At 33.3% G+C, this 23,018-nt stretch overlaps 2 protein-coding genes across 3 annotated transcripts; one reads left to right on the top strand and one right to left on the bottom strand.

The window, feature by feature from the left end:
- The first annotated feature begins 1,325 nt into the window (after nt 1–1,325).
- On the top strand, nt 1,326–9,740 carry LOC107604881 (uncharacterized). 2 transcript variants are annotated; one of them, XM_016306587.3, is made up of 16 exons: nt 1,326–1,452; nt 1,732–1,866; nt 2,537–2,631; nt 2,729–2,842; nt 3,477–3,581; nt 3,691–3,762; nt 4,800–4,912; nt 5,829–5,960; nt 6,549–6,617; nt 6,680–6,767; nt 6,876–6,947; nt 7,047–7,147; nt 7,512–7,629; nt 8,245–8,304; nt 8,680–8,790; nt 9,404–9,740. In XM_016306587.3, the coding sequence occupies exons 2-16, from the start codon at nt 1,749–1,751 to the stop codon at nt 9,512–9,514; spliced, it is 1,479 nt and encodes a 492-aa protein (XP_016162073.1). In that variant the 5' UTR covers nt 1,326–1,452; nt 1,732–1,748; the 3' UTR covers nt 9,515–9,740. The 2 variants fall into 2 exon arrangements, with proteins under 2 accessions (XP_016162073.1, XP_088347670.1); XM_088491544.1 differs by lacking the exon at nt 8,680–8,790.
- A 178-nt stretch (nt 9,741–9,918) lies between these two features.
- On the bottom strand, nt 9,919–22,764 carry AUG3 (HAUS augmin-like complex subunit). Its single transcript, XM_016306585.3, has 18 exons — nt 22,660–22,764; nt 22,143–22,555; nt 21,943–22,049; nt 20,911–21,106; nt 20,209–20,275; nt 19,030–19,133; nt 18,112–18,196; nt 17,421–17,475; nt 16,945–17,076; nt 16,217–16,286; nt 15,054–15,111; nt 14,876–14,931; nt 12,971–13,123; nt 11,938–12,049; nt 11,689–11,830; nt 11,186–11,261; nt 10,857–10,952; nt 9,919–10,183 (listed from the first exon to the last, which is right to left on the bottom strand). The coding sequence occupies exons 2-18, from the start codon at nt 22,353–22,355 to the stop codon at nt 10,052–10,054; spliced, it is 1,854 nt and encodes a 617-aa protein (XP_016162071.1). The 5' UTR covers nt 22,356–22,555; nt 22,660–22,764; the 3' UTR covers nt 9,919–10,051.
- Between the last annotated feature and the right edge of the window lie 254 nt (nt 22,765–23,018).

Below are 23,018 nucleotides of genomic sequence, written 5' to 3'. Positions count from 1 at the left end.
TACCATGAGAGAAAAATAATATATCGATAAAGACAAATATACCCCTCATTTGTATTTAGGGCTAGAAGTTGCATTGATATTGCTATGAATTACAATTATGTTAAAATATTATGATCTTAAACATATAAATAAATTAAATCAATATTATTATATCCACTAATATTTGACCTAATATCTAATTATTTGTTTTGTGACAAATAGTTGAGTATGATATTAAATATTTGTCTAATAAGAATATTAAGGCCTTACCATTAAAATTTTTTTTATCTATTTTGATGAGGCCAATTGTTTGGGTCAGGACCTCTTAAAAAAGAAAAGTCAATAAATCTAATTAAATTCTCTAACTTGAATGGTAAATTCTATGCTTTTTTATATGCTGCATTCGAATTCGAACTTTGGCGAAAATGCGTGCTAAGTATTGAATATGAATTCTTTAATATTGTGTGAATGAGTGTATAGTGTGAATATATTATGGTGATTTAAGATTGGAAGTTATTCAATTTATATGACAAAAAAAAATAATATTCTTGCATAACACGCAATGTTCTTCTAATAACCACATGTATCTTCTACAGATGTAAAAGAAATTAACTTTTTATATGGTAATACAAATCTAAAAAAAATTATGGAGAAAAAAAAATCGAAGATTTCTTGTCGCTAAACATATGAGTAATCGGAGACATATGGTTTGAGCCAAAAAAAAAAAAAGTTAGTTATTGATAATAAAAAACATACATCTATGAATGAGATGGAATTAGAATTTATATAATTATCACATAACGCGTTAATTATTCAGTTATTTTTAATATGGTTATTAGAAGTAATAAAAAACTACTATAATTAATTTAAATTTTTTAAGAATGAGTTTAATTAATTAAATTTTTTAAAAATTAATTTAAAAAATAAATAATTTCTGGGAGATAATGTTAATTATTAACTCCAACAACTCTGTTTTTGTTTGTTAGCTTTTCTTTCTTTTTTTTTTTTTTTCCTTTTCCTTTTGAGAACCCCTTTTTCTTGCTGGTGCACTCTACATGTAGACAATTGAAATTTGTAATTGATTTTTCAATTCAATGATAAAAATGATACCTTTGATTAAAAAAAAAAAAGCCTTATAATTACATAAAGAGGATATAATCTTATTAAATTATATACACTATATATCTACATGTTATCCTATGTATCATTATTATGGCTAAGGTAATTGTACAATTTTAATTACACTTAAAAAATGTTCTTAAAATTAAAATAGTATTTTTTAATATTCAAAAATATATTTTAATTTAAAAAATAAAAAAAATGTTACAAAAATTTAAAAATATGAACGGTAACCACCATAATTATAAATTTATAATTACTCCACCATATATGACGTTTTTGTTTCTGTCCCCTTCCCTCAAGCTTCAAACTGAGTGAAGAACAGTGGCTTCTCCATCTGAATAAACAATAAAGGTAAGGTTTCGGGAACAAACCAAGGTGTGATTCCACAAAAACCGCACTTTGGGTGTGACCCACCTAAAAGGAATGATAAGATTCTTTTCCATTTCTAGTTGTGGGGTTTTTTACGTTACTATATGTGAAGCATGAAATCCAAGTCCATGATAACGGGTTTTCTCTAGCATCAAAACGTTTTCCTTGCTCTTTCACTGATTCAATTTTCGATTTTTTTTTGTTTTTTATTTTGTTTTGGGGGCTTTGGGAGTGTTTTTGCTGAAACTGCTAGAAGTGTAGCTTGAAGGTGACAAAAAATGGCGCATTCGGAAGGAACGGATCAGAAGAAGAAGAAAGATGTAATTCGTTTAGAGCGTGAATCTGTGATTCCAATTCTGAAACCAAGGCTCATCATGTCCTTGGCCAATCTTATTGGTACTACTCTTGTTGGTAACTTTGAATTTGTTTCTATGCTGTTGCTGTCATAAAGGATTTTTTTTGTGTCGTTAAGTTAACTTTGTGATGCTATATTTGGTATTCTGAATTTGGGGTTATCCTTTGAATAGTGTCTTGAGATAGAAGTATAGAATGAATGTTGCTTTCTCCCCTTTACAACTATAATTTCGGATGAAATTCAATATTAATGTGTACCCCCCTTTATTTGATTTTGCATTTTAGTGGTCTTGTTGTCTTAAAATTACTTCTCCCAAAAGCTTAAGCTGAAAGAAACATACACGTGAATAGTTATATCTCTAACACATTCTTTCAAGCAAGAGCCTTTTTTGGTTTGCTTAATTTTTGTATAGGCTTTCTTTTTCTTCTTAATTTTGCCTTACGCTAAGTTCTTTTTGGGGCCTAATAAGGATCGAACTCTAGATTTTTCGGTCATATAAGTTTTAATGCCATGTCATGGTACCACTTGTCCTAAAAACTTAAGCTGCTGGAAGGAGGCTCATGAATGGTTAATATCTCTAACACTTAATTCATATTTTGATTTTTTTAGTCATTGGTTGTTATCTTCTATCTTGGTGTAGAAATATAGCAACAGTTTTTTCCAAAGTTGTTGTTCTCTTTGTGACTTGAGTCTATTGATTAATATACATAGAGCACAGTTCCGATCGAGCTGAGTTCTTGAAGCTCTGCAAGAGAGTAGAGTACACGATTCGAGCGTGGTACCTCCTACAATTTGAGGACTTGATGGTATCATTCATTGCTTGATCTTTCTTTTGACACAGTTATCAATATCTTCTTGTTGTAGAGGCGTAGAGCCTAATTTCTTTGTATCTACTACCTTCAGCAACTCTACTCCCTCTTTGACCCTGTAAGTGGGGCACAGAAGCTTGAACAGCAGAAGTTATCTAACCAGGAAATTGATGTACTAGAGCAGAATTTCTTGACGTACCTATTTCAGGTACACTTGCCACTTCCCGCATTACTTACTGATGCTGACAATTAGCTAGGGAACATCTTAATATGATATACATCTGAAAAACAAGTAACAAATGATATATTAATGTATGAACAACTCAACTTATGATGTGGATGAAAGATGAGATAGTAGAGAAGTTTGTTGAAATGGCTGTATGCATTGAGTTTACCAGGTGAAATTGTCTATATGGATTAACGACATGATAGTGTTCTATTGTAAAAATCATATATGTGTTTAAACTTGAAAAATATTAATTTAAATCTATTTTAATATGTTCACCTTAGGTTTTAATAGGTTTTCCTCTACCTTCAGCTGTTTGTTTAGTCCACTCTCTTTATTGAGCTAAAGTAATGGGTTTGAAATTTTTTCCCCTATTAACCATTGTGGATACATCAAAAGGGTTTGGACATGACTTAAGATATTGGTATAACTTGAGTAACCAGTTAACCACAATGCATATCTAATTCTCAAGAAAATGCAAAAGAAGGAAGATGCATTTGATAATTAAGATTTATCTAGTTGTAATTACTAGGGATTGAGCGAAATAAAGTACCATTACCATATTTGAAAATATTTTTTTCAATTATATCTGAAGATTCTTTTATTGTTCATGCAGGTCATGGAAAAAAGCAACTTCAAGATAGTAAGTGAGGATGAGATTGAGGTTGCACAATCAGGCCAGTATCTTCTAAACCTTCCCATTAAAGTGGATGAATCTAAGGTTTGTGCATAATATCTTCTCCTTAGTAGGCAAGGGTTGACTTATTAAACTTGATTAAATGCTGCTAAGTGCTAACTGTTGCTGATGTCTGTTTTTTTTTCTTATAAAGCTTGACAAGACACTTCTGAAGAAATATTTTGAAAATCACCCTCACGATAACCTTCCACATTTCTGTGATAAGGTATGCCTTTGAATTACTTATCCATCTAAAGTTTCTTGGCTCCTCGGTATTTATTATTTTGTTATCTGGGCTACGAAGGATGGGGGTGCATGTGTGTAGAATTGAAGGTTGAATGGTGTTTGAAGCTTTGCCTTCTTTTGGTTTGTAGAATGGTGTTTTGAATTTTTCGCAAATTGAAATCTTTATTTTATGCTGATTGATTACTAGATATTAATTTTAGAAGAAAAGTCTTGATTTTTCAAATAAAAGCAGGGAGAGGGGGTTTAAGGATGCATTAATACTTGAAATTAGGGGTCCCATTTCAAATTTAGGCTGCCAAAATCGAGTAATGAAAAGATAAAAATCTTTTAGGAGGTATCTATATTAATGATGGTTTTGACTTTTGACAAGGGAATTACACCTTTTCCGATAATCGAAAATGCTGTAGGGCAATGGAGAGAAAATAATTTCTATTTGGTCTTTTGGCAATGCAAGTGGTTTGCATGAGCAACTTCTTGACTCAATAGGATAATGTTACTGAATCCATTGTGTAATGAGGTAAAGGTGACTAGGCGTTCTTGAAAATGACCCGTAGTAGCTACTCCTTGGGTTATAACACTTTATAGTGATGTATTTTTAGTTCTTCTGACACGAAAGGAAGAATCTTCTAAATGTTGGCAGAGTTGCACTTAGATATGAGAATTGGCAGTCCAACATGAAATCATATTGACTGAGATGTTATGTTGCCATCGACTCTTGAAGACATCAACTTGAGACCTAAGTTTTTAGAATAAGAATGTTCATTGTGTTTGTTTGGATCACTAGATATTGTTCACTTGTTACTTATTTGATGACTGACTGCAGCATATCTATGACTTATGCCTCTCTCTAACAGTATGTTGTAAAGGCTGGTCAACAACTATTGTTATTAGTATTATTCATTGGATCTAAAAGGTTGAATTTGCCAAAACAAGTGGGCTGTACATTCAAATACCAAACTTTTTCTTTTGCTTCTCAAAGTTCGTTAAATTACAAGCTAATACATTCTATTATTCTAGTATGTTATCTTTCGTCGTGGCATTGGAATTGATCGAACAACTGACCTCTTTATCATGGAGAAAGTGGACATGCTCATTGCACGCTTGTGGGCATACTTGTTAAGGATAACTAGGTAAGCAAACTCTAGGACTGGAAACTATATCTTAAATTGTTGCTAATATTCATGCATTATCATAAGTGATGAAATTGATTGTTAATACTTCTCTCAATGAAACCATTAAAAGTACACTACTTATTTTCTCACTTGCATGCGTTTTGGTGATACTATAGTCTTGTCTAATCTATATCACCAAGTTGTTATTGTACGAGTTATAGTCAATAATGTTCGGATATGAGAATATCCCATTTTATTGTAATTATATCAGAGAATATCATGTAGTATCTTAGATGATCTCTTAGGGTTCGTTGTTGTATTTTGTTTTACTGCATGAAATTTCCCCTTCTTTTAATTATGATTAGGAGTCTAGCATTATTATAATTGGAGATAGGTCTTTTTCTGTTACCAACACAGCAACACAATATATGAAACTAAGAATATCAATTTGATATTATTCTCTAACTTACTCTATACTTTTCTCCTGGCTTGCCTATACCCTAAGTTAGTTTCTAAGAAATTATTAGTGGAATATTTTAGTCCTCAAACAAATTTTAATAACCAAATCAGTTTCCAAACTTTTATTTCTCTAACAAATCAGTTCCTGCATCAGATTGTTCGTCTATATGTATGGACCGATCTGAGAATTTTAGAAACTTTTAGGGAAAGATTTGTCTAACTTTTAACCAAAATTTGATGTCAGGATTGATTTGGTGATTAAAATTTGATGATTAAAGTGTCTGACTAAAAATTTCTTGAGAACTGATTTGGGGTATCACTCCCTACAACCATAAACTCTTCATGTGCAGTGATAGTTCAATACTTCAATACCATATTAGGAACTATACATGTGAAAATACTATAATTTACATTTCATGTTTCTTGGTCTTTTTCCAAAAAAAAGGAAGCACTTTTAACGCTATGGTGCTTGTAGGTTGGAAAAACTTTTATCAAGAAAGCCAAAAAGGCATAATGACACAAATCCAAAGAAGGATGATGAAATTAACTCTGAAAATGGGGTAGACTTGTTCGTTGAACGGATACGCCTTGAAAATATGCAACTAAGGTCCTATTATCATTTCTCTCCTATTTTTCTTGCTGCTGTTACTGTTTATCCTTTTCTTTTTCCTTGTTACTCTCTTATGTTGTTTTCTATCCAGGCAAGGTCTCTTATCTGCTGCTTCTCATAATCTCAGTTTTATGTAAATGTTAATTTTTGGAAGCTTGTTAATTTTTGGAAGCTTCCATTCAACTGAAGATCTAAATTCTTATTAATTTCTACATATCACTAAATATTTGTTTAATGTTGGATGTTCTAGAATCACAAGTAATGATCATTTCTAAGCTAGTAGTCAGCCTAGATTGAGCATCTGAATCTTCCTTTAGTTATGTACTGGTAAAGTAGCAAGTTTATCATGGTGAATAAAGTTTCAGTCATGTTTGAAAAGGTCATTTTAAGATCTGATCATGGGTTTACAAATCAATTCAAATGGCTGAAAGTTCCACCTATATTTAGTCTATCTGCTCCTTTGTGTAGAAGTATATGTGATCGTGTTTTTCTCATGAAAATGCTATGCTCATGTTTCTATGTTGCATAAATTTTGAATGTGCGGAGATAGTCGCCTCTCATGAAACAATTTTCTGCAATTGCCAGTTTCCGCAATTTGGTGGGCAAGACCACGATTCAAGAACCAACATTTGATAAGATAATTGTAGTATACAGGTAGATCCCCTTATATCTCAAGTTCTATTAGAAGGTTAAAATCTAAGAGATTGTTTCCTCAGGAGAGCTGGTACCAAATCAAAAGCAGAGCGAGGAATATTTGTGAAGCATTTTAAAGACATTCCAATGGCTGATATGGAGATAGTTCTTGTGAGTTACCTCATCTATAAAGCATTTTAAGAATAATTTGATTTCTGATAGTGTTTAATTATCAATAAACCAAATGGTGACCCTGATCAAGAACTTTTTACTTGACAGCCAGAAAAGAAAAACCCTGGATTAACTCCAATGGATTGGGTAAAGTTTCTTGGATCAGCTATTGTTGGGCTGGTTAGTTTTTCTGATCTCAATTGCATCTTTTGATCAGTCTTATTGTTTCTCTTCATCCTGAACTAATGCACTTTGAATCTTTGATATTCTTCTTTGTAGGTTGCCGTAGTTAGTTCACTTGAAATGCCTACAGCTGATTGGTTTGTCATTATTGCTGTTCTTTCCACAGTTGTTGGTTATATCGCCAAGACATACTTCACGTAAGTATTTCAACTGTTTCTAATCTCCTTTCACTGGATTAGTCGTTACACACTAATCACATTGACTGTTATTTCCACTATCAAGTTATCATATGGTAGTAAATGCAATTAAAAAACAACACTGCTATACATCTAGAATGTGAAAATTTTCCTGAATATGGTTTGATAGAATGATGTGTCAAGACTACAATGTAGAAGTGTAAAAATAAGGAAATCAGGAGTAGGAAGAAAGATACAATTTGGTCCACTCAACTATGTCATCAAAATTGTTTATTAAGACCTGGCACTGTCCTCTGGTAGCATAGCATTTTTCTTCCATAAAGATTCTGTTAGCCATTGTGCCTACTGATTTTATTTCCCATAGGTTTCAGGCAAACTTGGCTCAGTACCAAAATTTGATTACACAGTCGATGTACGACAAACAACTAGACAGTGGAAAGGGCACCCTTCTGCATTTGTGTGATGATGTCATTCAACAGGAGGTAAATGCTGCCTTAATGCTCTTAATGTCATTACTTGTCATAATATAGTGATAATTTTCATTAGTGATTCTACCTTTTAGAATTGTTTGAAAATAAGACGGCTAGCCAATTCTAATAACACTTGATAATGGTGATTGGCCAAAAGTAAGTCTGGACTTGCCCAAACTGGGCCGCAACAGTGCTAAGCCAGTTCATGCATGCCATAGCTTTTTACTTTAAAAAAGGCTTAACCCCACTTCCTGAGGTATTTGCTCATCACAAAACTAAATTGTTTTCTGTTCATCATCTTAGTTGGAGTCACTAATAAGTTAGTTTTCCTCAAATTTTTGTTAGATATCTATCAAGTTGTAACCAATATTGATATTTGCTAAATATGTATAAGTTTTGAAATTTATAACCCTACAAATAAAAATATCAAAATCTTATGAATAACAACCATACATAGAGGTTGGGGGTCAATACCGATATGCTATCCTTGTTTTTTAACACAAGGGTAACTTAATCTATCTACTATTTGTGCCATATTGTTGGAAGATCATTTGCTAGCCTCAAATTGAGGTTTAATCCCACTTGTAACCATGCACAGCTGCTAATATGAGACTCTTAAATTTGCAGGTCAAAGAGGTAATAGTATCATTCTTTATTTTGATGGAACAAGGCAAAGCTACAAGACAGGTAAATTGTACTGACATAAGGTGGTTTGTTTTCTGTTTTAGTTTTGAGTAGTGTGGTTTCATTAATGATTACAAAAATGCTATAATTTATTTTTATTCCTGTTTTGGGGGGTTTTGTTGAGTCTTGGTATCTCCATATTTGTTAACTTTGGGAACATGAAACAAAACTGAAAACAATGTGACATGTTGAATTTGCAATTAAAGCATATCAATGGAAATTGAAAAGAGAAACCAAACACCCTTTTAGCAATCTTCCTCCTGTTCTCAAGTCTCAACCACCGTGTTCTTTTATCTAGAAAATCAATTTGTACTTAGTGACCAAGGTTGTTTTATGCATTACTTGAGTACTGGCATGCTATCTGATGATGTTAATCAGGATCTTGATCAATGGTGTGAGGAATTAATCAAAGAAGAGTTCGGGGAGGATTGTAATTTTGATGTGGATGATGCAGTTGGGAAATTAGAGAAATTGGGAATCGTTACGCGGGTGAGATTAAAATTCACTCTTTCTAAACTCTCAACTGATTATCTCATTTATCTCTGCAGGAATGTTCTATTTTCTGTTCTCTTGTTCCCGTTATTTACACTTCTTTTTATCTCTAATTCATTAGACACCTCTCTATATCTTTCACTTTTTCTTTAATAAAATCCATGAAAATGAAAATAGGAAACATTTTCACAAACCCAACATGCCTTGGGGGTTGTTTGTGAGTAAGAATTTGGAAGGGAGAGGGGAGGGGAAGACAAGTCTTGTAGTGTTAAAATCCCAACACCCTTAAGGAGATTTCTCCAGCCCCCTAGCCGCAAAATCTCTGGTGACTTCATTCCAGTATCCGTGGTAAGGGAAAATACTAGACAACCAGAAATTTTGCTAGAACTTTGCTGTCATAATAAAGTGACATTGTCCTTGGTCATTGGATGAAAACTTGGATCCAAGAACATTTTATCATATAAATTGCCACTGATTTCTGGCAAAGACTGGTTAGATTTTCTTCTCCGTCAACAATAGCTACTAGCTTGATGGATTTGGTTATCTGTTATGATTGCTTGGTGATTAGATTTTATTATTTGTTGAATGGTGGGTTGCCTTGAAAATGCAGGATACTATTGGAAGGTATCAGTGTGTTGGGCTGAAAAGGGCCAATGAGATCATTGGCACTACAACAGAAGAGCTTGTTCTTAAGGCAAAACAGGGAGCCATCCATCCTTGATGATGTTTTCAAAAGTGTGCTTTATTATCTCTCTTATGTACATGTTAATTTCTGCTTTCTGTCGTGTAAGTTTATGTCAATGTGTGTATTCTGTATTATGTTTACTTCTTCAATATTTTCTTTGTTCATAAAACCTTGTCCCTGATTCTAAAATGCACTCAATTGAATGTTTTCTTTTTAATGATTTTCAAAATCAAAAGTAATGTATTTAGTGAAATTATTACAAGGACAGCATGACGTTAATTCTTCCATGTGTGGGTCAGCATGCCGAAAATGTGTCCTTCATTTAATAGTTGTGACTTTCCCCTAGGAACTTATTAAGGTACTTCACTTTTACTAAACATGTAACTATTCTTTTCGAAATAAAATATAATATAATAACAATGAACTATTTGTAATACTAATTTTAGGTACTTTTGAAATATATCCAAAGAGCTGTATAAATTACTCTTAATATATTTGACAATATTTTTTGTAATAACACGATGTATTATACATTTATAGTTTAGTTAGCAAGAATTACATTAATTTTTTTTCCTAAGTTATTTGTAAGGCTCTGATTGTAGCATTCAGTTCCCTGACTTGGCTCTTCAAACGCTCTGGGTGGCAAAAGAAATCAACGAAGACTCTCCTTTGAAGTCCACTTTCTTGCGAATGATGTTTCACAATCTAGTGCAAATTAGTCAACACAATGTGTGAGAATGAGTTCAATACCACTCAACACATAATGTTTCAATGACATTATTATTATTATTATTATTATTATTATTATTATTATTATTATTATTATTATTATTATTATTAAACATAACAGGAATTAATAGGAGTGAACACGGATTGGATATGACCAAAATTTCGATCCGATCTTATCCACACATTTGAGGATCGGATATCGGATATATCCGCAAAACACATATTTTTAAAAGCTTATTTTTATTAAAAAAATATCAATAAAATCCATTTTTTCTATTCTTTTAAATATGTTTACTCTTATAATATTAACATATTTTTTTAAATAATAAATTAAAATAATACAACATATATGATAATTATTTGTTGAAATAAAACATAAAAAGAATATTTACTTATTTATTTCTTTATTTTTTGCGGATATGCGGATATCCACACAAAATCCGCAATCCGATCCGATTAGTGTTTGGATCGGATCCAATCCGATAGCTTTGCGGATCGAATCAATATCCGCAATTTTCGGATTGGATTCGGATAAACACTGCGGATATGCGAATCGGATCTGACACCCCTAGGAATTAAGTTAAGAAAATTACCAACAGATGAAAAATTGCAGAGAAAGGTAGTTTGTAGTGTGTATAAATCACATTACCTCATTCTTCTTGACATGCTCGAGTGTGACCTCCTCCACAGCAGCCGAGAGCTTTCCATTCATCTTTTCCATTTCGTCAAGCTCTTTCATTAATGGCTGATGCAACATCACAAATGTCAAAGCGGAATAATTTCAGATCGAAAGGTAAGGCGAAAAGCTCAGATGAACTGGAAAAAACTATTGATCCAAAATCTCAAGATTAGTTCAATAAGATTAACCACTTATACAATGATTCATAAATGTGAGAAGCTAAATCCAGATAAGACAACTAATTGTAATATGGCAACAGCGAAATGAAGACTGCATCCAGTCAAATCTGAAAGTCATACCCGAGGGGTTAGAATAGGCTGGGCTGTTGTTGAAGATGCGAAGAGCAGTTGCTGCAAACTTTGAATGAGGGTGCACCTATTATGAAAACAAAAATTCCTTCACATTCAACATAATAATCACAACAAAAAATAGGGAACTAAAGGGAAACGCATAACCATTATTTGGGGGGGGGGGGGGGGGGGAGGGGGGAGGAAAAAGAAAAGCTTGTGTATATATTACACTAAGCATTCAGCAACTATTAATATGAATGGGAATACAATATTTGGGTAGCTTCTATTTATAATGGTGTCGATGTATCCTAACCCTAAATGGAAAGATTATGCTTTTGCATCCTTAAGTATACTGCTGTCTGCACTAGTCAACTGAGGCCTAAGAAATCCTAATGATACAGTAACATACAAAGGTCTCTCTGTTAAATCAAAAGGCATCAAAACTTGAAAGGAAACCTTCACATGCATAATTCATTTTCTTAAATATATAAATAAATAAAAGAAATACTTACAGTTCATTAATACACCTATTTCTGTCTTCAGGAAGAGAATTCTCAAGGTCTGACTGAAGGGTCATCAACTCTGAATTGAGAGCTGATATCTGCTGGACAATGCCTGGTGCTGATACATATGTCGATAATGCAGCCTGAGTATCTGGGGAAAAAAAGAAAATGACACAGTTAGACAATGACAACGTATAAAATTAGAAGGCTAACGAATCCAATATAACACGAATAGATCACTAAAAAAAATATACTCACTTGAATAAACTTTTAGTAGGTCTCTAATAGCATGCAAGAAATTATCACTGTCATGTACTCCCCCTTGTTCTTGAACATCTGATGCAGCTTGAATAAGGGCCAGACACCGACACTGCAAAACAATCCAAAATGAAGTTGAATGTAAAAATAGTTCAACAGTACACCATAATATGATATTGATTATTGGGATTTGATGTAAATTATAGGAAATGTCAAGTTAACCAAATCCATATCCCTATATAGATTTAGGTTAATTAAGTTCAATGCTGACTGGGAAAAAGTACTTTTATTTCATAAACTACCAAGTACTAAAGTCTTATTTGATGAATGTTGGGTGTATGTGTGTCCAAGCTTCATGGACCAGTTCTTGAGGGTCAGATTCACGGTTTTGAGAGGTCAAAACTTCTAAATAAAGAATACTTGTATCCCTAAGATTTCTGTGACACACTACTTAATTTAGGAAAAAATTTGGTTGCTTGCATCACTTGGAGCAAAGCTAAGCTCAACCTTTTCTCAGAGATTTGACTAAGAGAGTGTTTGGAACAAAGTATTTTTCTATTTCTGAACTTCTATGCAAGTCTCAAACTCTCAAAAGAATTCTTTTCTACTATAAAAATTAAAAAGATTATCCATACTCCTTAACATCACATCATGAAAATACTTTCCAACTCTTTCTTTTTAATCACCAACTGCAACAGGCAGTTCACCAAGGATACAACATAATGTTTGCCTGTCTGCCCTCATCATTTTTGAGTAAAGACAAGATATACTAACACGTCACATAATTTCAAATGCACATGTTAAAAAGAAACGTAAATATCATGCATTATCTCCAGATGAACGCATCAGCAAACATTTAGACAGGTTATGTAGTAAAAAGGAGAAATCAAACCAAATTAAGGAAATACCATTACCTAAAACAAATAAACTGCAGTTAACAACACGATAAGTAAACAAATAACAGCTCAACAGAAAAAATAAAGCAAATAAAAGATGAAAAAACATAGGAAATGTAAATTGTAGGAATACATACCACCCGTCCCTCTGTTGCAGACACATAGGCTTGCAACTCTAACTCTATGACTTTTAGTAGCGAATAGGCTCCAAGCATGTTCTTCTTTTCTAATTGGCAGGCTATCTTTAACAACTGATGCCTGGCAAGTAGAGTTATAAGATGGTTTATGAACTGCCACAAAAATTGAGCGCCCTTTAGGAAAGGTTGGATACATATACAAAAGTTCAAATGTTAGATATAATTATGCACAATGTTATACACGATCAAGTTAAAGATTAAAAATTTGTCTTTAATGATAATTGTAACACCTTCCATTAGGTGAAAAGAGAGGAATACGTAAATTGCAGGAATAAGGAGGAAGGAGAGTGCTCAGAAGAATTTTGATCCTCTATGAACACAACCTTGTCATGTTCATATATGTACCATTGATTTTTATCTTTGTTTTTCCTATGTGGAATTATGGAGGAATTTGGAACATGCTCTATAGCCACACTTAAAGGAAAATCTATCGAGATGGTGAAAACTATGACAAGGAGAAAGATTAACATTATGTGCATAAAAGAAACGAAATGGGTGGGGGCAAAAGTAACAGAGTTGGACACTTCAGGATTTAAAATTTGGTATATAGGATGGTGAAGAATAGAAATGAGGTGGGCATTATCGTTGATACGCACTAGAAGAAAGATGTGCTAGATGTTAAAAGAGTAGGAAATCAGATCATCACCACTAAAACTTGTGGTGGAATGGGAGGTCTTTTATGAAATTAGTACCTATGCACCACAAGTCGGTTTGAAAAAAAAAGAAACACAAGACAAGGTTCTGGGAAAATATGGAAGGTTTAATACAAGACATTAGAAAATAAGATTTTCTTGGGAGAAGACTTAAATGAGCATGGGGTCATGGATTTAGAATAGTGAACACAGAGAGTAGGGTATGACAAGCAAAATAAACACCTTATAAGACTGGGATGACAAGTTCTCCAATAGATTTCTTTTTGCTTAGAAAATCAGACCGAAAATTTCTTAGTAACTGCAAAATTATTTCAAGAGTTTGACCACCCAATATAGGGTGCTTGATATGGATTTCCGTGCCCAGCGAAAGATGAAGATAAGTCGTCAAGAAAGGAACCCAACGATCAGGTGGTGGCAAATGAAAAGTGAGAAACAAAGAAACTCCAAAAGACAGAAGCAAGGTGGGAAGGACATGAAAGTTCTAAAGAGATATGGGGTGAGATGATAGAAGTTATCAGTAAAGTGGCAAAGAAACTGTTGGCAAACAAGATATTGGGACAAGAGATAAAGAATTGTGGTGGTGGGACACAAGCGTGTGCAAGAGAAAGTCAAGGTAAAGAGAGAATGCTTTAAAGAGTAATCTTTGTGACAAAAATGTGGAAATTTGGGAAAGGTATAAGACGGCTAAGAGAGAAAAATGGGATTAAGCAAATCAAGAAAGAGCGTATGTATAGGAATGATGAGATTTTGATCATAGATGAGTGCATCAACGAAATCTGGAAGAACGATTATACACGCATGGATAGAATAAGGAACAAAGATATGCGAGAGAAAGTTGAAGTAACACCTATTGTTTAAAGCATAGTGAAATCTCAACCTGGTTTAAACATGTTGGAAGAAGACCAGGAATTGATAGAACATCCAGTGAAAGAGGATAGATTAGATGGAAGATAGACAGTGGCTAGAGACAAAGGAAGACCAATGGTGTCATTTAATCCATTTAGCCAACCTCACCTAGTGGAATTATGCAAATCCAATGGTTTGTGCATCAAAATAATGTTTGACTAACTGCCATATAACTTATAGTTTAGGGAACAATCTCATGTAAATACAAATGAATACAAATACATCCAATAGTGAAAGACATAAACACAAGAAGTATTCAAAATTAGCAATCAGGAGCTAAGCTTACAGTTTTCTGCCGGTTAATGTAGTACTCTTGGCGCATGACCTTCAAATCATAATCACCTAGAGTGCAGAAAAATTGGATCATAGAAAATTTGAACAAGGAGTCATGTAAAAGTAAAGACTAAGATAGTAAAAGTGAATTATTTGATCTGTATAGTTTCAGAGTAAAAAGTTCATAATACCCTGTAAAACATATGTGTCTTGGAGTTGAGCTAGCTCCCAGCACAAATCTGGAATAGTCTAAAAGGGGCAAAAGGTGCAATTAGATAAAAGGGTGTAAATGTAAAGAGAAACAATTATAAATAGTGAAACATTTTGTGCACAAAGAAGCGATAAATATTCAGATAAATTCCTGACTGGGCATTGTTTTAACTTAACGATTGGAGTTACAGTGCAGTTACATTGTTGAGATTCTTCAGAAAAACATTTTTCTTTTTAACTTTAAGGAATCCGGGTGTTCTTTTTTTTTTTCCCTGACACTCCAGGGAATGGTATCAGCCGATGAAACAGTAACATGGACACTTGTCACAAGACAGAAATGAACATTACAACTCAATGAATTTTAAAAATTGAAATTGCAGGTCACATACATTAGAAACTGAATAAAAAACACATCATTCAACATACATATAAAAACTGAATTAAACTACCAATATACAGGGGATTTATAATAGAGTAGGATCCATTTCACCCTGTGTAAGTCTTGTTTTGTTGCCTTACATAGTTGAAAAACTTCTTATACACAATAAATTTCATCAATCCAACTATTAATTCGAACATCTCACTATATATATTAATGTAATAAAATTTTATAAAATTTGGAATTGATTTAACATGTCATCATAGCAATTTACTTTTGCGTTTATTATAATTTTAAAAATACAAGCAACTATGACTATTGAATTACATATTGATTGATGCCGAACTTTTTCAAATCCGGTAAGCTTGATTGTCAAGATAATATGATATAATTATATGGTTGAATTGGTGAAAATCATCATGCATAAAAAAGAAAACTTCAATAGGAGAAATACAATGCATGTCAAATGAATGTTTTTGAATCGTAGTGTTCAACTGCAGTTGGAAACACTAACAGTAGCACAACACTAAATTAGTTTCTAGGCCTTGACTAACATTTATGTTCTTAAAATGTAGCTAGAATAGGGACAAATTTTCAAAATACCGGATGAATGAAAACATTGAGCCTTCAATATGCAAATAGTACATAAAAAAAACTACTAAATGCTAATGGTGTGGCATCTTAGAAAAGTTCAAGGATTTCTATTGGCAATATCAATATTTGCTAGAAGGCAGAACAAGCCTTGGAATCTATGTAGCAACCAACCTCTGATAGCAATTTCTCCTCGCGGCTATACAGATTCGAAAGTTCTCCTTTCAATTCAGAATACTTTCTCCTGAACATTATACCAGATGATATGATTACATAAACAATTAAAAAAAACACAAAATTTAGAAAATAACTCAGCTATAGTTAATTTAAAGTCATTACAGATAGATACAGTCCTAACATTATCTATCCATCCATTCAAGTCTAATCACATGAAAGACATGTGGTTTTTAGTGAAAAAAAAAAAAAATCATTTTACCTGTCATTAAAGGGCAAGGGGAGGTAATTGACATTTAAAGGTTGTAAATGTAATTAAAAAGACCTCAGGGAAGGTCAATATAATTTTTCCAAAAAACAAACAAACAACAACAACAACAACAACAACAACAAAGGCATATCCCACTAGGAGGGGTCGGCTACATGGATAAATAATATTTAATACAAATTTAGTTATATACAATAAAAATAGTAATATAACTTGACCATATGTTGGAAGACGAGATCAAATTTTGATTGGACTTTGATATATGTATAGTATTAAAATTAAAATTTTGTTAGGAAATATACAATTGTCAATCGAACCTTATATTATTAGGGCTTTATCTTGTCAATGCTTATCCTATCAAGCATGCCAAATGAGTCCTAACACTGCAACTACCAGAAACTCGAGAAACTTTTCTCCTATTTTTATCAACTTGCCAATAAATAAATCATGTTGAGGATACCTGAGAGAATGAAGATCAAGATGAATGTGAGCTTCATCTGATGAAACCTGAGATTTAAGTGTCATTAAAATAGCCTGTTGCTTGGCATTTTCAACTTGTGCTTCCACCCATTGCCTTTCACTTATTCCAAATCTGTGTGATATGTTAGAGACAATATAACCAGTCAAACTTTTAATAGAACCTCAGAAAGAGACTAGCAATAGTATCCAGTCTAAATGGATCAAAAAGTACCCAAAAACATCAACTACCCCACAAAATATGAACTCAAATGGTACTAAGACAAAATTGGAATAAAAGCAGGATAATCAAGATTTCATGTCAAGTCATCACCAGAACATCAAAAGCAGAACAATTTGTATAACGAACTGGCAATGAATGTAGGCATGACTTTTACATGTAGATCTGGGTAGAACTTCAACTTCTCACACATAACAGAAGCATGTAATCGTTGCAATCTTATAGGATAAAGAGCATACACTGATCGAAGCCGTTGCAACTCAGATACACGTTGATGGTGTGATTTTTCCAAATCTGCTCAATCACAAAGCAAGAAAATGATTCGTTTATTCTATTGGCAAATCTGAATAGTAACTAGAAGTTCTTGTTAATGTTAAGATATTTCAAGCGAACATATATGCTATATCTGTGTGCATGCCACAGTATGCTTGAATTTAATATACATAACAAAATACAGAGAGCATTCGTTTTGCATGAACTACAGGGAGTGGTTCAGTACAGATTTTTGTGACAAAAAAGTTTACAACAAGTTGGAATGCAGCTATAAGGTGTGAGGGTTGTAACAGAATGCCAGAGCCCAGAAGCAAGAACTTCTAAGAAGACAGCATGTTCAGTTATATGCTTAAGGATCCACTGAGATTGGTCTAGTGGTGAGAGATTTAGGTAGTAATATATGTATGAGGTCCAAGTTTTGAACCTTATTGTCACCACTCACCAATGTAGCAAAGAAAATTACATGTTTAATGGTTTTGGAATCATCATGTAGAAAATCATTATTTTATAGATACAACAAAATATATTTATATTTGTGGAATAAAAATTTCAACAAGAACATAAGAAAAACTTAAGTCCTTATTACTAAGGAGACACGAGTTCCAATTAAATTTGGAGTGGGGAAAAGTAATAGCAAGTTGTGAAAGACTGGTATACCTCTGACATATATATTTGAGATATCATCAAGACTCACCCAAGAGCATTTAGATTTTCCCTCCTCAGCAACAAGTCGGAATGGACCCTGATAATACATAAGAAACATAAAAGGGCATTAAAACCCAAAGAGAAATATAACTAACAGAAAGTTCAAACATCACTTTATAAAAAAATATAAGAAACAGAAAAAGCTCAACAAGAACAACCAAAAATAATCTTGTCCCATAAGATAAGTTCGGCGACATGGATCAATCAACCACACCAGAAAGAGTTCAAGAAGAATAAATTATCATGTTCAAGATTTCATTTTCCAATCTAGATAAAAATGTTAAAGGACATTAATCTAACAAGTTCATCTTGCATGACAAACATCAAGCTCTGAATCCTTTGAAATATTAAGTAAAATACCACTATATCATATCACTATACCTTAAAGGTAACAAACATCTTGAGAAGAGAGCAAAGCTCTCAAGTATCCATCAATGGATTTTCAGTAGTGGTTCAGTTTGCAACAAGAATCTTATAAAATTTGTTCTTTTGGAGGAACCACTTGAGAAGATGGATGTGTTACATGATGTTACATGAGTATGAACACCTAACATGTATATACTAGGTTCTATTCTAAAAGTAAGCTTCAGGACTGACAAGATTTGACACAAAGGTAAAGAAGTGAATATGTTTATTCTAAATGTCCATTCATAAACTTCTTTGTCTTTCACCATTCTAGACTTCTAGATTGTTTTATTAGTAGGCAAAACTCAGCAAGAAAAACTATTATGAAAAACTACTCCCTCCCCCTAGCAAGAGAAAGTCAATACTTCAGATTTTAATAAATATTAAATAAGGAAAAGAGCAGTGTCTTTTGTTAGAACAGAATGAGAAGAAAACATAAAGAAGGAAAGAATTCTGCCAACATACGGTTTCCAGTTGCTTAGCAAACCACTGATTTAGCTCAGCTAAACAAGATTTGTCTCCAAGTAGGTATTGATTGAAGTCTGAGTATGCCAAATATATACCATCCTCTGCACTTCAACGTATCTCAACTTATCAGAACTAAGAAGAATGGAATCAACCATATCAATGGCATAAAGAGTCTGAAAGTAAATAAATACACACAAAAAATAAGAGAGAACTGCCAGTAAATTGTGAAGTCCTAATTTCAAGTAAAAAAGTGATAGTGGGGTATGAGACAAACATACATCATGAAAATTAATTCTTTCTGAAATCACAGTATTAAAGTTTTAGCATCATATGCAGTATTAAAAGTTTAAACAAAACTAAGAAACCAGCAGTTTGCTATTTTACCTTGCATGAAAATAAAATCAAATAAAGATATATTGTTTTAAATCATTTAAAGAAAAAATTTGTTGCATAATGTTATCATTTTCTGTAAATATACCCTCTGTTTTTGTCCCCCAATGGAATCCTTATCTGTTAAAAGTCTTTAAAAGTTTCAAATGATAAACTTCCATTTTCCTTGGCAATCTCTATAATTACATGTTAACTTTCAGTATGTATATGAGCTTGCGGGTTATGATTTTCAATATACTACACAAGTCATCATCAATAAACAAAGCTTATTCCACTAAGTGGAGTTTGCTATATACATGCTAAAATCACACCATTTTGCTACATAGAATTCTACTTGGAAACCAGATGCTGGTCAAGCTCGTCCATGTAACAAAACACAATAACCAAAACCAAAAACTTAAACCCGGGGTGCTATATTTGAGCTCACGCTGCCAACCGTAGGTCAGCAAGGATGCTTTGGAAAGAGCAAGTTTATTATATGCCACTATTGGGTGTTTTTGGTCAGAGCATATTTCTTTCACCTCCAATGACAAATGTTCAAACTAGCATGCTTTGTAGTATAAGAATATATGTTTAGCCTCTGCACATGACCCTTTTAGATGAAATTCCCTCTGATATGTTATGATATTGTAGAGATCTACTTCATTAATAGTTTGTTCACTTTTTTATTATTTCATAAAAGATCTTTCACCCACCTATCTTGGATCAGATAATGGAAACAAAATTAAATTTTATAAAATGAGAAGCTCAAGGAAGTAAGCTCAGAGTGGAAAAGACAAACATTACCATCTCCCGAATGATAACAAGCCAACTCTTGTGCTGTGGAAGCAATTCTTCCAAGAACTGCATTCATCTAAATGATAAAGCAATACCACATAAACAGAACACCATGAGAGTTGAGACAATACTTAACTGAAATATAGACACCCACATCAGCTAAGAAATATTGTTGAATCTATTGCCTTGCTGTAATACATATGATCTATAGTAAGTGCTTGTTTGGGTGCCATTAAGTTGATAAAAAAAGATATTTTTTATTTTTCTAGTGCTTCTACTTTTACTACTAGAAATTTACCAAACACGCTAAATTATTTTTATTTTTCTATAAGATCTTTTAAAAAAAGATAACTCGAAAAAAAATCTTTTCTTAAAATCTCACCCAAACAAGCCCTAAAGAACTTATCCAGACCAAAAAAAAACTTTTACTTGCAAACATTCAAAAAACTGAAAAAGCCAGGAACATAAAGCATGGAATCACCTGATTACATTTGTTAGGATTAAGCACATGTTATTCATATGGCTTTTACATACTCATTGGCTAGCTAATTATTGCTTAGTTTTGTCGTACATTGGTACTGATTGTTTAGTGTCTTCCTCTTGCATTTAATATTGTACATTGCATTAGTATCCATATCTGTAGATTGATAAACACATACATGTTTACCTAATCCTACACATTATTTAAGATCAAAGAATTTGGTGGAGCACCTGTAAATTTCTAACTGAAAGGTTATCATCTATTGTTGTAAGGTGTCCATTTACAATAGATGTTGCAGCAACCCGTGCCCGTCTTCCTTGCGTTAAAGTTGATGCCTGGCTTGTAAGCAAATCATACTGTGATTGCAGTTGCCTTAGCTGTCTTTGCAAATCTGAAGCTTCAGCTTTATATGCCAGAGTTGCCTCCCTGAAGAAAAATATAAGCTAAAAAAGGGTAACTGGTAGTGCCTATTGCATTTATAGTGAAATTAAGTTAAAATAGTTAGAATTTATGTCAAGAGTAAACGGAAACCCAAACACGCACTTAGGCTGAATTTGATTTGGATGCAAAGTGGGTGCAAACTAATAGTTTCTGTTGCACTTGAGATGTTACTTTCAGAACTAAAAGAAAAACCTTATCATCTGCCCAAAATATACTATGAAAAGAGATATTGCCAAAGCATCCCTGACCTACGAAGCATGGATATCGACACAGATACTTGACAAAACACAGATACGGACAGGTAGACTCACCAATTTTTTTTTAAATGACAAGACAGAGACATGCGATATAGATATATAAAGTTTCAAAATTTATATGGTAATCGAGCATTTATAGATGTAAAATTACCAATATTCAGTTATTCACTACTACCAATATTCAAACAAATAATACTGGTGTTTTGGATCCTAATGACACTACATCTAACTCATGTTTGAAGTGCCTATGAACTTGAAAGGGAAAATATAATTGGTCAAATATGATTGCACCTATGACATGTGTGGGTGTCTTTGAGTATTGCACACTACACATGTTCGACACAAAACCTTGCTTACTTTGTGTCAGTAGTTCATAGCCCATCACTTATGCAAATTTGCTTCTTGCTAACATTTATCATACACTCAAAAATGGCTTTGAGAAGCATCAACACTTAGACAACTTAAATTTGCAGTTAGCAATCAATCAAAATTAGCTTCAGCAACCATGAATTGACCAAAACATGAACACAGAAACGCATATGGCAATGGATAGAAATAGAGAACCTTATATCCTTCAATCCCTCTTCGGCGGCGCCAAAGACGGCTTCCTGGTTGTCTCTGGTGTCAGAGAAGGCCAAAATGCTATCATAAGCAAAGTCCAAATCTTCCCCCTGTTGATCAACATTCAACAACAACGATTCAGTACGGCATTTCAAATTCAGCAATGCAATGATGAAAATTTTCAAAGAATGTATCGAATTCACCTCCAAAAGCTTCCCTTCTTTCTTGAATTGCTCATACTGAGAGAGATCAGAGAGGGAGAGGATGTTGGAGGGGCGGAGGCTGGAGCAGATCCAGTGGAGGACGGGGCGAGTTTGTTCGTACTGGAACGGCCATTCGAAGCTGTCAGGGTCCAACGATTCGGAATCTTCAAACCCTAATTCGACGAGCAAGGAGCACAGTCGTGACCCGCTCATCTTTGTTTCTCTTCCTTGTCAACTCAAGATCGTCTTCATTTAAGTGGATGTCGCTGTTGCCTGTTGGTGCCACTGCTTCAACTCCAACCTCGGCGGCAATCGCAGCGAGAACCTCGTTTTTTTTTTAAGGGCCCAAAAAGATTTGAAATTTCATTCTTGCAGTATTTTTTCAGAATTTAATGTATCGCGCCCCTATTAGGCTTAAAATTAATGTGATTTTTTTTTTTTTACCAAAGATAGAAAATTCGAACCCACAACCTTTTTGATTGAGTATGGAGAAATTATGCCATTTGAGCTCATTGGCTTAAAATTAATGTGATTAGCATATTACTCTTTTAAATTTTAATAATTCATATAAATCATAAGAAAATAGAAAGTTAAAATTTGTCTAGTTAATAAAGAGTGCGATTAGGGGTGGAAATAGGCCAAGCGGCCTGTAGCCTGGCCTGGCCTGATAGGAAATAGGCCCAGGCTCAGGCTATTAAAAAAGCCTATATTATTTAAAAGGTCAGGCCTAGGCTTTTGAAATAGCCTGTTGGGCCTGTCAGGCCGGCCTGAGCCTGCAAATATATATTACTAATAAAAATGCTATGGGAAGGAATTGAACTTGGGTCTTCTAGCTTATAAAAATACCTTTACCCACTCAGCCATTTGTCTCTTTAA

The sequence above is a fragment of the Arachis ipaensis genome, chromosome B6 (genome assembly GCF_059453495.1).
Source record: "Arachis ipaensis isolate K30076 ecotype BB chromosome B6, ASM5945349v1, whole genome shotgun sequence".
In the NCBI taxonomy this organism is placed as follows: domain Eukaryota; kingdom Viridiplantae; phylum Streptophyta; class Magnoliopsida; order Fabales; family Fabaceae; genus Arachis; species Arachis ipaensis.
Note: the sequence above shows the minus strand (reverse complement) of the source record. Positions and strands in the feature narration are given on the sequence as shown.